The 13,993-nt window shown below is 52.3% G+C and overlaps 1 protein-coding gene across 4 annotated transcripts; it reads left to right on the top strand.

Moving 5' to 3' along the window:
* Positions 1-6,114: 6,114 nt before the first annotated feature.
* Positions 6,115-13,169, top strand: LOC118015630 (solute carrier family 22 member 6). Of its 4 annotated transcripts, none has more exons than XM_035012375.1 (10): positions 6,115-6,472; positions 6,827-6,930; positions 7,181-7,335; positions 8,529-8,697; positions 9,197-9,320; positions 9,473-9,588; positions 10,666-10,880; positions 10,983-11,091; positions 12,551-12,622; positions 12,898-13,169. In XM_035012375.1, the coding sequence occupies exons 1-10, from the start codon at positions 6,119-6,121 to the stop codon at positions 12,980-12,982; spliced, it is 1,503 nt and encodes a 500-aa protein (XP_034868266.1). In that variant the 5' UTR covers positions 6,115-6,118; the 3' UTR covers positions 12,983-13,169. The 4 variants fall into 4 exon arrangements, with proteins under 4 accessions (XP_034868266.1, XP_034868265.1, XP_034868263.1 ...); XM_035012374.1 differs by having other exon boundaries at positions 12,419-12,622; XM_035012372.1 differs by having other exon boundaries at positions 12,419-12,622; positions 12,895-13,169.
* The last annotated feature ends 824 nt before the right edge of the window (positions 13,170-13,993 follow it).

The following is a 13,993-nucleotide window of genomic DNA, read 5'->3' as shown; positions in this document are numbered from 1 at the left end:
ATGCCACAGACAGACCACTTAAACAACGAGTGCTTCTTCCTCCCAGTTCTGGACGCTGGGAAGTTCAAGATCAAGGTGCTAGCAGACTGTTTCCGGTGGGAGCCCTCCTCCTGCCTTGCAAACAGCGGCCTTCTCAGTCTGTCCGCACTTGGTAGGGAGAGCGCAAGAAAAGCAAGGTTTCTGCCATCTCTTCTTGGGAGGACACTAATCCCACCATGACGCCCCACCCTCATGACCTCTTCTATCCCCAGTTACCTTCCAAAGGCCCCACCTCAAATTGCCATCACACTGGAAGTTAGAGCATCAACATACAAATTGGGTGAGGACGCAATAGCCCGTAGCAAGTCCTGTGCTTGGAAATACCCTGTGTGCACGACGCTGTGTGTGCACGTACGTGTCCCAGCGTGCGCGTGAGCAGAGGACGAGACAAGCCCAGAGCTGCTGCAGATGGAAGCCTGTGCTGCTCCAGTCCCGATCTGATCCACCTGCTTGCCCTGGGTCTCCAATGACATCCCAGGCCCATGACACCAGACAGCTCTGTGTCCGATTGAAGTGAGAAAACCGCAGCCATAGTCAAAGGCCACCAATGTCACCCCATGTGCCCCGAGTTCCCTTCAATCCCAGCAGAAAGTCCGTCCTCCCAATGGGGCTCTGCATCCAGCCCCTCCGGAAGGCAGCCTTCGGATGTCTTCCCCCTCAGGTCTCCTCCACCTATTAGCTCTTTCCTGGCTCATTTCTCATCACCAGTCAGATAAGCTCCCGCCTCTCCTATCTTAACGAAAACCAACCAAACCAACCAGTCCCCCTTGGAGTCGTATCTCCCGGCGGGGGCCACACTGTCTCGAAATTTCTCCCCTTCACAACTAAACTTTATAAAGGAGCTGGGTGCCTCCCTGCCTTGTACCTTCTAACCTCGTACATCTTCAAACAGCACTCTGGCTCTCCCCCCTCCCCAAGAGAGTTGTCACATACAGCACTCAGCACCCCCAGTGCTGAATCCACAGGTCATTATCAACTTGTGTTAACTTGGCCTCTCGGCCGATTTCGGTCCTATTGGCCTCGCCCCCCTTTCCCAGTTTCTGAGATGCCAAGGGCATGAAGCTCCCTCCCATACTGCAGCTGCTCCTTCAGCGTCTCCTGGAGGGTTTCCTGTAAATGCTACAAAACTCTGCTTTGCCCGTCCTGCCCCACCCCTTCCTCAAAGGTCAACATCCCCTGAACCTGCCAACTGAATAGTTACATGACCTCCAGGTCTGGTCATGACTGACTGGACCAGAGGGCCCTTCTGATCCAAGTTTCATTCATCATGTATTCCCTCCTGGGCTGGGGATCTGAGTCACAGAGGTTCTAGTCCATGCCTTGGCCCTTGTCCTGGGAAGGCAAGTTAGCATGAGGGTGGGCTGGCCCTGATGCCAGTGGGTCAGAGAAAGCCGGTTGCAGAGAAAAAAAAAAAAGCAAAGGGCACAGAGAAAGGGAGAACCAGAGACACAGGGGCCCAGATAAAAAGACTCAGTGAGACTATTCACATTGATTCTTAATGGATTCCAGGTCCTCCTCAGCCCTGGATACATTTTCTGACCCTGAGCTCAAGAAAATATCCTGAATTCTCTGAATAGCTTTTGTTTTGTTTAAGCTAAACTCAAGGGTTTCCAAACCAAACAATTCCAAAAGCAGCTCCTCTCCCTGTATCGTCTCCTGAGCACTGACCTTCCCCAGAGTTCTTTCCTAAGACCCCTTCCTTAAATGTTCTTTACCGGCACTGTCCAGTGGAACCAAGCCACTTATGTAATTTAAAATTCCTAGTAGCTAGTTCTTAAAAAGAGGTAAAATTAATTTTAAGTATGTATATATGATAATATATTTTATTTAACCCAAAATACCCATATATTACCATTTCAACATGTAATAAACATAAAGGTTACCGATAAAGATATTTTACAGCCTTTAATTCATCATAAGTCTTCAGAATCTGGTGTGCATTGTACCCTAATAGCACATCTCAGTTGGGAATCAAGAGGACCGAGTTCTAGATGGGTTTTCTGTGTGACCAGGGACAAATCCATTGCCTACTCTGGGCCTTGGTCTCCTTATCTGTACCATGAGAAGTTTTCATGTGAGTGACAGCATTCATCTCTGATCGTACGTGGTTCTGTAGCTCTTGGCCAATCAGAAGTCCTGGATTTGACCCCTTCTTGGTGAGCATGGCCAGAATTGAAGTTCACATTCCAGTCGGTCCAGGGAGTCCAACTCTGAGTATTTAATGACCCAGAATGTCCCTAAAGGATAGTTCTCATTCTGCCAATCATTCGCTATGGTAGCATTTCCATCCAGAAACCCTCCATGAGCTGGAAGGCTGGTGGGAAGTCTCCTTGCTAGCCAGATGATCCCAGGAGCCAACCACAATTTAGTCCCTGGAGTGTCCAGTTGAGCCTTTTCCAGGCTCAGCCTGGCTTGGAGCTAGTCAGGCCCTAGGGAGGGGGCTCTTCTCAAAGGCAAAGCTGGGCTCACGCTCAGAAAGGGAGGGTGCTTGTAGAGGCCATCTCCCCCACTGCCCTCAACACTCCTCCCACGCCCCCATCAGGGCACCAAGTCCTGGCAGGAGATTGGCCCCAGAGGCCCCAGCTGTTTGTCCAGCTGTCCTCACATCCCCAGGCTGCAAGGCTCTTATATACCTTGGCCTAGAGAATGTTGTCAGGCATCTGGACACCCACTGGGTCCCAGCCCAGAACCAACATTCGGGGGGGGGGAGGGGGAAGCTGGACTGAGTTACATCCCTCTCTGAGCTTCCTTATTCTCTTCTGTACATAATGAGACTGGATGAGCCCTAAGGCCTCTTTAGCTGGGCAGCGCACACCTCTAAATCAGCAGGAAACAATCTGGCTTTGAAGTTAGACAGACTAGGTCCGAAACAGTCTAAGACTTCATGTATCCCAGCGCCTCAACAGATGGTAAACACCCTCCCAACTTAATACAAAAGTGTAGTTTGGGTAAACTGCACAAGAATAGCAGGCATCTTAAGTCCTTACAGGAGAAGTTGGGAATACAACTGCTTCCCCTCAACAATATGACTTGGAGATTTATGCCTGGAAGAACTGAGAAACTCCCCCTCCCTTCATGGCCCTTTGCATCAGCTAATTCATACGGGGCCTGGCTACCTCCCATAAAACTCAGAACCCTAACCATCCATGCTGTTCGGATATATGCCAAAGTATCTGATGAAGTGAGGTGGATGGACAGTCCGTACAAGACAGGTAACAGGGAGGGACAGCCAGAGACCCCAAGTGGAAACACACCACAAAGAATAATCTGGCATGAACCCTCAAACCAACAATCGAGTTAGAACATGGTGGAGAAGAATGTTGGCCTGGACCCAGGAAGGTTGGGGTCCTGATTTGACTCCTCCAGTGACGAAATGCCTAGGAAAGGAAGGGCCACCATGCTTCAGAGTCCAGGCTACTCTGCTGTACTCCAGCAGAACGTGGAGGAGGAGTTCTCCTCCTCACCTTGCAAACATTTTCCCTAATTCAATAAGAGCATGGGCATTCTTAGAAATATTCTGGTAGGAGTCATCTGTATGCCTGGAATATCCTTGGCCAAGCAGGTATGGGATTGATCACTATTCAAAATAAGTCTGAGACATCTCTTAGGGTAGGGTTTCCCAAACTTAGCACTATTGACATTTGGGGTCCAGAAAATTCTTGATTATGGGAAGCTGTCCTGTGCATTGTAGGATGTTCAGCAGCATCCCTGGACTCTACCCACTGCACGCCAGGATTGCTAACCACCCCAGTGATCTGATGAGCTCTGATTGGCTGGATCATGGGCTGGGAATGCCAATAGAGCATGTCGCAACTTCTTGCTTTTATTGATTTTTTTTTTTTAAGTAAGCTCCACACCCAACGCAGAGCTCAGTGCGGGGCTTGAACTCACAACCCTGAGATCAAGACCTGAACTGAAATCAAGATGTTTCATCGACTGAGCCACACAGGCACCCCAACAACTTCTTGCTTTTAATTTGCACAGTGCATAGTATATAAAACATGGACTCTGGAGTCCATTTACTTGAATCTAAATCCAACCAAAAATGTCTCCAGACATTGCCAAATGTCTCCTGGAGAGGGAGGGCGTTGGGGGGAATCACCTCCAGTAGAGAATCACTGTTCTTTTTTTTTTTTTTAACTTTATTTTTTTATTTTTTTATTTTTTTTAAGATTTTATTTATTTGTGAGAGAGAGAATGAGAGACAGAGAGCATGAGAGGGAGGAGGGTCAGAGGGAGAAGCAGACTCCCCGCTGAGCAGGGAGCCCGATGTGGGACTCGATCCAGGGACTCCAGGATCATGACCTGAGCCGAAGGCAGTTGCTTAACCAACTGAGCCACCCAGGCGCCCGAGAATCACTGTTCTTAGGGTAAGATGTGCTTAGGCCTATTTTCTCTCTAAAATCCATATGATTGTCTCACCTTTTTACCAGAAACAAATAATAAGAACAGCTCATACTCACTGAGCTCTAGGGCAGTGGCTACTTTAAGATCTTTACTTAAAGGATTCACTCATTTAACCCTCAATAACCCAACAAGGCAGACACGACTATTATACCCATCTTACAAACAAGAATACTGAGAAATACAGGATTTTAGCAACTTGCACTCACTACACAACCAGCAAATGTGGAATGAGGATTTAGATCCTAGTAAACTGACTCCAGAGTCCATGTTTTATATACTATGCACTATGCAAATTAAAAGCAAGAAGTTGTTGGGGTGTCTGGGTGGCTCAGTCAATGAAGCATCTTGATTTCAGCTCAGGTCTTGATCTCAGGGCCATGAGTTCAAGCCCCACACTGGGCTCTGCACTGGGTGTGGAGCCTCCTTAAAAAAAAAAAAATTTTTTTTCAATTCAATAAAAGCAAGAAGTTGCAACTCACTCTATTGACATTCCCAACCCATGATCCAACCAATCAGAGCTCATAGAAGCCCATCCAATTAGAACTCGGCACTACCCTGATCTTGAGTGATCAGGGCTCAGAAGCCAAACCGTTGGAGGAAATCAAGTGATTGTCTTAGAGTTGTGGCTACAAATAAAATAAGTTCATGCTCAACTGAAAAAATGAAAACAAAAACAAAAAAATTATGGACAGAGACAACGAGACAAAGGGAAAATTTTGAATCAGAATTAGCCAGAAGGTAAAAGCTGAGATGCTGGAAGAATCGATCTACATCATGTATGATGTTGGTCTTAAGTCCCAGTCCTTCAAAAGTAGCCTCTGACCTCTTTAGTTTCTTCCGACTGAACAAAACTGTGGTCCCATAAGATCTGAGTTGTCCCCAGGAGACCAGAGACTGGGGCTGCCAATTTTAGCAAATAAGAATACAGGATGCCCAGTTAAATCTCAATTACAGATCAATGAATATTTTTTTAGTATAAGTATGTCCCATGTAATATTAGAGATATATTTACACTACAAGAAAATGTATTTGTTGATCCGATACTGGGAGTTCTGTATTTTCTCTGGCAACCCTTCCCAAAGACAGACTGCTTGGATCCTGTCCACTAAAAAGGACAGAAGTCCCTTAAGAGGCCACCACACTTCCCAGAGACCTGTCTTCTCACTAAAAGGAAGACAGTAAGGTCCCACCTGGCCCCCTTGGGCCCCCAGATGCCCAGACACGCCCTCCCAGTACATCCCGTCTCACCACCCCCACTCCAGTCCACTCTCCTGCCCTTTATACCCACTTGGAGAATTTCCACTGACACAAGGATACTCAGAGGGTTAATCCTTCTGATACCAAGTCACACTTTAACTCATTCCCTCCAGGCCAAGGATTAAATCCTGCCCTTGTAGGGGTCAGGGCTACCACAGACCCTGAAAGCTGAGTACCCCACCCCCAAGTGAGGGGAGGCTCAAGGGAAAGGGAGGGACAGAAGACGGAGAGAGCAAAGGAAGGAGGGGCAGCTAGCCAGGCTCCTGTCCCCCCACAGAGCCAGCTCCGAGTCAGCTCTAGGAACAGCTCAGCTGCAGAAGCAACAGCGGCTTCTCTCCTCTAGCTAAGGACGGCAGGCGCACGGACACACAGACAGAAGTCCTCAGCCCCCAGCCGCTTGGCCGGGCCTGGCCCCATGGCCTTCAACGACCTCCTGCAGCAGGTGGGGGGTGTCGGCCGCTTCCAGCAGATCCAGGTCACTCTGGTGGTCCTCCCCCTGCTCCTGATGGCCTCCCACAACACCCTGCAGAACTTCACCGCTGCCATCCCCACCCACCACTGCCGCCCGCCTGCCGACGCCAACCTTAGCAAGGACGGGGAGCTGGAGGCCTGGCTGCCCCGGGACAGGCAGGGGCAGCTGGAGTCCTGCCTCCTCTTCACCATCCCCCAACAGGGACCGCCTTTTCCCAATGGCACGGGGGCCACAGAGCCCTGCACCAACGGCTGGATCTATGACAACAGCACCTTCCCTTCCACCATCGTGACTGAGGTGAGGATACCTGGGCCCCCTGCTCCAGAGGCCAATCAGACTTGCCTTCCCCTCTGAGACAGACAGACAGAGGCATACACACACGCATGCACACACACACAGACTGTCTCAGATTCTCCAGACGCCAAGATGGGAAGATGAAGAGAGGGGTTCAAGATGGGGGCCTTTACAGAAAAGGGGAACGTCAGAGTCAAGAAAAGTCTCTCAGCGACCGGGACTGGGGAAGCAAACAGCAAAGGGAAATGTCAGGGGAAGCGGGTGACGTAGGCCTCAGAGGGCCAGCCCAAGGGAGGGGAAGGGGAGCCCGGCGGCCCAGGCTCATCTCTGCCTGACCCTTGCCTCCTCTCCCCACAGTGGGACCTCGTGTGTTCTAACAGGACCTTACGCCAGCTGGCCCAGTCCTTGTACATGGTAGGGGTGCTTCTCGGAGCCATGGTGTTCGGCTACCTGGCAGACAGGTCAGTCCTGTGTAGAGCCACCGGGCCGGGCTGGGCCCGGGCCTCAGCTGGGTTCATGGGAACCAGGTGGGAAGTTGGCCTGACCACTGGGGCTGGTCTGAGGACCTACAGGGCCAGCCTCAGGACACGGCACAGGTCCTCAAAAGACCCCCAGCCCAGAGCCTCCCCCAGGGCAGGCACTCCTCTCCCTACCCGGCCTGGCACGGTCAGCCCTCAGGATCCCCGCTGCTGTTCTCCCCTCCCCCCACAGGCTGGGCCGCCGCAAGTTGCTGATCTTGAACTACCTGCAGACGGCCGTGTCAGGAACCTGCGCCGCCTTCGCTCCCAACTTCCCTGTCTACTGTGCCTTCCGGCTCCTCTCCGGCATGTCGCTGGCTGGCATCTCCCTCAACTGCATGACACTGAGTGAGGGATGCCGGGAGGGCAGGGCAGGTCCCTACCCACTCCTTTCTGACCCCCCAACCCAGCAGCCCCTTTTCGGCTTCCTCTCCCAGCCAACCCCTCCTGAGTCCTGCCTGCCCACTTTTGGGCGGCCAACATAACAGCCTTTCTCCCGGACTCATACCATCCTGACCCCTCATTTAGACACGATTGCAAACTCCATTTTAAGGGCCAGGCGGTTCCCATAAATGACTGAAGCCGACTGGGTACAAGAGGCATTAGGGAGTGGTGAGGACTGTAGACAAAGGAGGGTCACAGCCCCATCCAGAGGGGCCACAGCCACTCAGCTGCTCCAGCCAGAAGGGTCAGGGCTGTCAGATCTTACCGCCTCCTCTTTATTAATGTAAAATACCCCAGTTTTGTAATGTTGGAAATTAATTCTAATATTTTTAACATAGGGCAAGCCAGCATCATGTAGACCAAACACATTTATGGTCTGAGCATGGTCTGTCCATGAACCATCAATGGGCATCCTCTGATAAATCACCCCCTTCCCCCTGGTTCTCAAAGGAGGAACCTGAGACTGGGGAGAAGGGCAAGAATCTACCCAAGGTCATCCCTCAAACCCAGAAGGGAATCTATGGATTGGGGGTTCTCTGGACTACAGGAATGAACCGGGATGGGGCCAGGGCCAGGGCAAGACACCTAGAGAATTCAGCCCCAAAACCCGGTCTACATGTCCAAGTCATTGCCCCAGCAGCCGAATCAGGAGCCCACGAGGAACAAAGCTGGGCCTCTTCAGACCACAGCGGAAAGGTGGTCCCACTCCCACCTTGACTCTCCTGGATGGAGGAAAACCACTGTCTCTTCCAAGCTGCTCTGGCCACTGAATTGGCCCAGGCTGAGGGAAGCCAGCACTGAGTGGTCAGAGACACTTTGAAGGGAAAGGGGGCCTTGGCCAGGACAGTAGTTGGGGAGAAGCAAGACATAGCGGGGGAGTGGAAGGGACAATTCCTAGGGATTCCAAACCCATCTTCCCATTCCTTCCTCCCCCTACTTCCCCCATCATGGCACCCATCTTCATTTGATGTGTCTTCCACTGAGCTCCAGGACGGATCAAAGTTTGGGTGGAGAGAGGGGTCTCTGCCTGGCCCAGGGGTCTCCACCCACCCGGCAGCCCAGTCAGCGGCACCCCTCTGTTCTCACCCTCTTTCCAGATGTGGAGTGGATGCCCATCCACACGCGGGCTTGTGTGGGCACCCTGACTGGCTATGTCTACAGCCTGGGCCAGTTTCTCCTGGCCGGGGTGGCCTTGGCCGTGCCCCACTGGCGCCACCTGCAGCTCCTGGTCTCCGTGCCTTTTTTCGCCTTCTTCATCTACTCCTGGTGTGTGGGGCCCAGGGTGGGCAGGGGTGCCCAAGGGCTGCCCAGAGGGCTGCAAGGGACAAGACATCCCCCAAATCCCACTGCACACTCCACCACAGAATCAGAGAAGGTCAAGGCCAGAAGGTCAGACCCAGGCCAGTGTCTCCGTATGACAGATGGGAGAACTGAGGTTGTGGGAGGAAGGATCTGCCTCCCGCCCCAGGGATCCTGTTCTTCAGCTCCGCCCCCACCACCGGCTCTCCACCCTGCCTGCGCTACTGCCCTTACCCAACACCTCAACGCTGAGCTCCTGGGTTGGGGAATGGGTCATCACCCAAGCTGGATGCTGCTCTGTGGTCCTAGAGAGATGGATCTGGCAAAACCCCTGGGTTCCCAGTCTGAAATGAAATCCCACTGCAGTCCCCTGGGAAGCCCACCCCCTGCCCCCAGCCGAGCCTACTGGAACTGAAGCCATGTTGACACCTACCCCCCCCACCTCCCCACCCACCCCCACTCCCAGGTTCTTCATCGAGTCGGCCCGCTGGTACTCCTCCTCTGGGAGGCTAGATCTCACCCTGAGGGCCCTACAGAGAGTGGCCTGGATCAATGGGAAGCGAGAAGAGGGGACCAAGCTAAGTATGGAGGTGAGACCCACCCCAAGACCTCCCATGACACCCCATGAGGATTCTACCCTCAAACCCTGAACCCAGGTCTCAGAGGGCTTCCCTGAGTAAGGGGTTAGGCTGGGAAGAGCTTCTGGAGGAGTCCAGGCCCTGAGCCCTGCCCATCCTGGCAGGTGCTCCGGGCCAGTCTGCAGAAGGAGCTGACCATGGGCAAAGGCCAGGCTTCCGCCTTGGAGTTGCTGCGCTGCCCCGCCCTTCGCCACCTCTTCTTCTGCCTCTCCACGCTGTGGTAGGCCCAGACAGACGGAGCCATAGAGACACAGACAGACCAAGAGACAAAAGGCTGGCTGGGGAAAGAGTGGATGCAATGGGTGGAGGAAACCAGAACAAAGGGAGGAAAAGTCAGCAGACCTCCCATGAGGGCAGTAATCCTCCACCAGGGACAGTCTTGAAGAACCAGATGACCTCCCCTCAGTTTGCTTCCAGTCCCCATACTGGGCACCAATCTTTCCATCTTCTTCTCCTTTTACTAACTCTGTTCCAATATGAAAACACCTCATCAGGATTGATGAGCCCCAGAGTCAATAGAATTACATCTTGAAGGCAGAGACCAGTCCGGCTTGCAAAACATTTGGAGACTTTACTGGCCTTGCAGGGCCTGCCAGAAACACAAGCATGGGCAATAAGATGACTAAAACTCATCTCCAGAAGTACACGTTGGCCAAGGCTGGTATCAGCCAAAAATGTCCTTTCCAGTTGCAACATTCCCCATTACCCTTCTGATATGCTCCCCTCCTGAGCCCATCACCAAAGTAACCCCATGACAGTTAGGTGAAGCATGGTCAACAATTCTACCAGTGAATTTTTTTATTCCAATTTGGGATTTACTCCAGGTTGTGGGTCTTATCCAATAACCTGAGCTTCATTCTGTGGGCTCCTGACATGTTGAGAAGCACAACCATCCCAGAACCGTGCACAGGTCTGCAAAGCTCTGGCCTTTCCTAACACCTTGACCCTAAAGATGTGGCTTGAAAATCCACCTGCCCTCAGCCCAGTATCAATAGATAAGCTAAAGTATCAACAGATAAGATAAAGATTAAAACTATATAAATCTTACATGACAACTAAGTGAAAATCCCCTAATACACCGGGGACCTTAGTTATCAGAAGATTGAGAAATTTGGGGTATTGGAAGACTACCCCACACTTAGACTAAATGCATACTAAATGTCTGAAGAAAGATTAGCCAAGGCAGATTCCAGCTTCTGAAGCAGGGTCATAGTGTAGCTCACCCCTATTTTGAATGAGCAGCCCCCCCACTTAAGCCTTCCTAACCAACTCCATATCCTTCATCCCTCCCCACTAGGTTTGCCACTAGTTTTGCCTACTATGGGCTGGTCATGGACCTGCAGGGCTTTGGGGTCAGCATCTACCTAATCCAGGTGATTTTTGGTGCCGTGGACCTGCCTGCCAAGCTTGTGGGCTTCCTTGTCATCAACTCTCTGGGCCGCCGGCCTGCCCAGATGGCCTCACTGCTGCTGGCAGGCATCTGCATCCTGGTCAACGGGGTGGTACCCCAGGGTGAGCACCCACGAGTACCTTGGTCCTTCACCCTTAGCCCTATCCCCAGATTCTCAACCCCCACTCCCGAGCTCCCAGTGACCCCCTCCTTTCTATCTCTAGATCAGTCCATTGTCCGAACCTCTCTTGCTGTGCTGGGGAAAGGCTGCCTGGCTGCCTCCTTCAACTGCATCTTCCTCTATACTGGGGAGCTGTACCCCACAGTGATCCGGTGAGTGGAGCCTAGTGGGAGGGGTCTTGGGACAAGACATCCCCCCCACACAGAGGTCAGACCCCAGAGCACCATCCAGCATGCCGTAGCCCAAGGCCCCCCTCCCAGCATCCACCCCTGCAAGGTGTATATCAGCTGCTCAGTATACACTTCGTGGCTAACACAGATGCACCTGCCCACTAAGCCCTTACCTGATCCAAGGAAAAGATCGCAAAAGGAGCCACCATCTGGGGCAGGGTTGAGAGCCAAGAAAACACATCTCAGAGGCAATTCATCGAAGTTCCCCCTCCCCCACTCCACCTTGATCTCCAAAGCCCAAGTTAGAAGATGCCATCAAATCTAAATTTCATCTATAAACCAAGTGGCACGTCTGAAACCAAAGACCAAACAGGAAAGTAATTTCTTATCACAAGAGCCACATTTAATAATGCTGGTGCTTGGTAGCTGTATGGATAAACACAGCACTGCTTTTTGAGAGCCAAAACTGGGGGGAGGGCATTTTTGCATTGAGAAAAAAGAAACACATGTCTATTTTAAGAATGGGACGAAAAATTCACATGAGATGTCAAAGAAAGGCCAGGCTTCCCTAAGCTGCTGGGAATGAGCAGGGTCATGGTTGCTGTCCTGCGCCCTCACAGAATTTCAGGGAAAAGAGCAACAGTATAAATCACTTACTATGCACCAGGCATCTTCTTAAAATTTTTATAAATATCAACTCATTGAAGCCTCATGACAAGCCCATTTTACCAATGAGAAAACTGAGCCACAGAAAGGTTGAGTGACTTGGCCCCACGTCACACAGCTTATAAGTGAGGAAGCGTGGATTTGAACCCAAGCGGTTTGTCTCCTAAGTCAAGGTTTTTAACCTCTGCTCTCTCAGAGAATGTTCTTAACATAGTCTTAACATGCAGCTTCCAGGTCCTCTCCCCTGGGGATTCTAACCCAATAAGACTGTGTGGGCTGGGGCAACTAGAACTCAAAATCCCCCAGGAGATCTGAGAATGATTGGCCTAACTTAACTGTCTCATTTGACAGCTCAGGAAACTGAGGCCCGGAGAGGAAAAGGGACTCTTCCTCGGGTCACATGGCAAGTTAAGGGCAGAGGCAAAATTCAGCCTCCTGATTCTCTGGCCAGAGCCCTTCCCACCCTGTTGTTTTGTTTTGTTTTAATCTCCAAAACAAATGCCAAATTGGTTTGCTAATCAAAGCGGGAATAGAGGAGGGACCAGGGGGCTTTGGCCTGAGCTGCCCTGACCCCAAATTCAGCCAGCACCTCAGCATTCACGCTAGAACAGTGAATGACAGCACCCCACCTTGAGCCCTACAGGCAGACAGGCATGGGAATGGGCAGCACCATGGCCCGTGTGGGCAGCATCGTGAGCCCACTGGTGGGCATGACTGCTGAGCTCTACCCCTCCGTGCCTCTCTTCATCTACGGCGCGGTCCCCGTGGCCGCCAGCGCTGTCACTGCCCTCCTGCCAGAGACCCTGGGCCAGCCACTGCCAGACACCGTGCAGGACATGGAAAGCAGGTGGGAGTAGGGACTTAACCCGGGTCACACGTCCAGGCTGGGGTGGCACCGAGACTCAAACCCAGGCCTCCCTGTTCAGGCCAGGGCTCTTTGTCCACTTCCCCAGTTGGCTGGGGGTCTAGAGTCCTTCCTGGGCTCCTGGCTCCAGGGAGCAGTAGATGGGGCAGAGAGATGGTAGCTGGGCTCGGCTGAGCGGAGACTCCCGGGAAGCCCCCAGCTCCTAGCCCTGGTCTGGAGGCTGCATACCCAGGACACTGCTCTCCTGCCCCCAGGAGGAGAGGAAAGCCAAGGCGGCAGGAGCAAGAGCTACGGAAGAAGATGGTCCCGCTCCAGGCCGCAGCACGAGAGAATGTACTCTGAGCACTGGGAAGGGGCCTCACAGAGCCCCAAAGGGAGTGAGGGTACTACAGGTCCTGAGCCATCCCCTCCGGGAAGGGAAAGGGGAAATGGCGGCCCAAGGGTCCAGGCTGTGGTTCAGGAAAGCACCTCCCAGGGGTATCCTGCCCTGAACAGATTCCACCAAGATCGCGTCATTAAAAGGTTTGTGTGAAGCATTTCCTTTTATCTCTCTTGTCTCAAATGTAACAGCCGCTCCACATCAGCCGGTGGCCCAAAAGTCCATACAGTCCAGTCCCCTGCCCTCAACCCCCAGGACTTTATAAACCATCCCAGAGAATTGGAGAAGAATCTCTTCCCTGGACCCCCTCCCCTGCCCCTCTTTCCACCCTCTTCCCTCCTTCCTTCTCTACCTTATTCAAATATTTCTGCGAGTTTTAAATTTCTTACGCTCCTCCCCCTCCCCATCAGACTGGAAATTGACAAGGGACTAAATGAAAGCAGCCAATCAGAGGCTTTGTTTCAGGCTCCTCCCCCTCTGTGAGGGCCAATGGGAACCTCCGGCAGCCAAGGCGGAGAGAAAGGACCACAGAGGCTGTGATGTCAGGAGGCTGGCCCCTGCTCCTCTAGATTATGCCAGGGTCCAAACTCAAAACCAGTGTGCCACTTCCAGCTCTGCGACTGGAGGTTCTGCCCACTAGCTACCCTAACCTTCCCACCACCCTTCATGGATATTCTTTGCTGTTCTGCCTCCTGCAGGCCCCGGCGGGGGGGGGGGGGGGGGGGGGGGCGGGGGCAGTGGAGACAAGGGAGGAGGGAGAGGGGAGGGTAGAAACCAACCAGAGAGCGCCAACACTGAGTGCCACTTTGGTGCCAGGCACAGTCCTAAGCACTTTGCATACACTGACTCATTTAATCCTCCCAGTAACTTTCTAGAGATAAGTACTATTGTTATCCCCCATCTTACACCTGAGAAAATCAAAGCACAGAGCGGCTAAGTCACTTGCCCAAATTCACACGGTTAGTAAATTGTGG

This window comes from Mirounga leonina, unplaced genomic scaffold (assembly GCF_011800145.1).
Source record: "Mirounga leonina isolate KUSES-001 unplaced genomic scaffold, KU_Mleo_1.0 Mir_166, whole genome shotgun sequence".
In the NCBI taxonomy this organism is placed as follows: domain Eukaryota; kingdom Metazoa; phylum Chordata; class Mammalia; order Carnivora; family Phocidae; genus Mirounga; species Mirounga leonina.
This window is presented reverse-complemented; position numbering and strand designations above follow the sequence as displayed.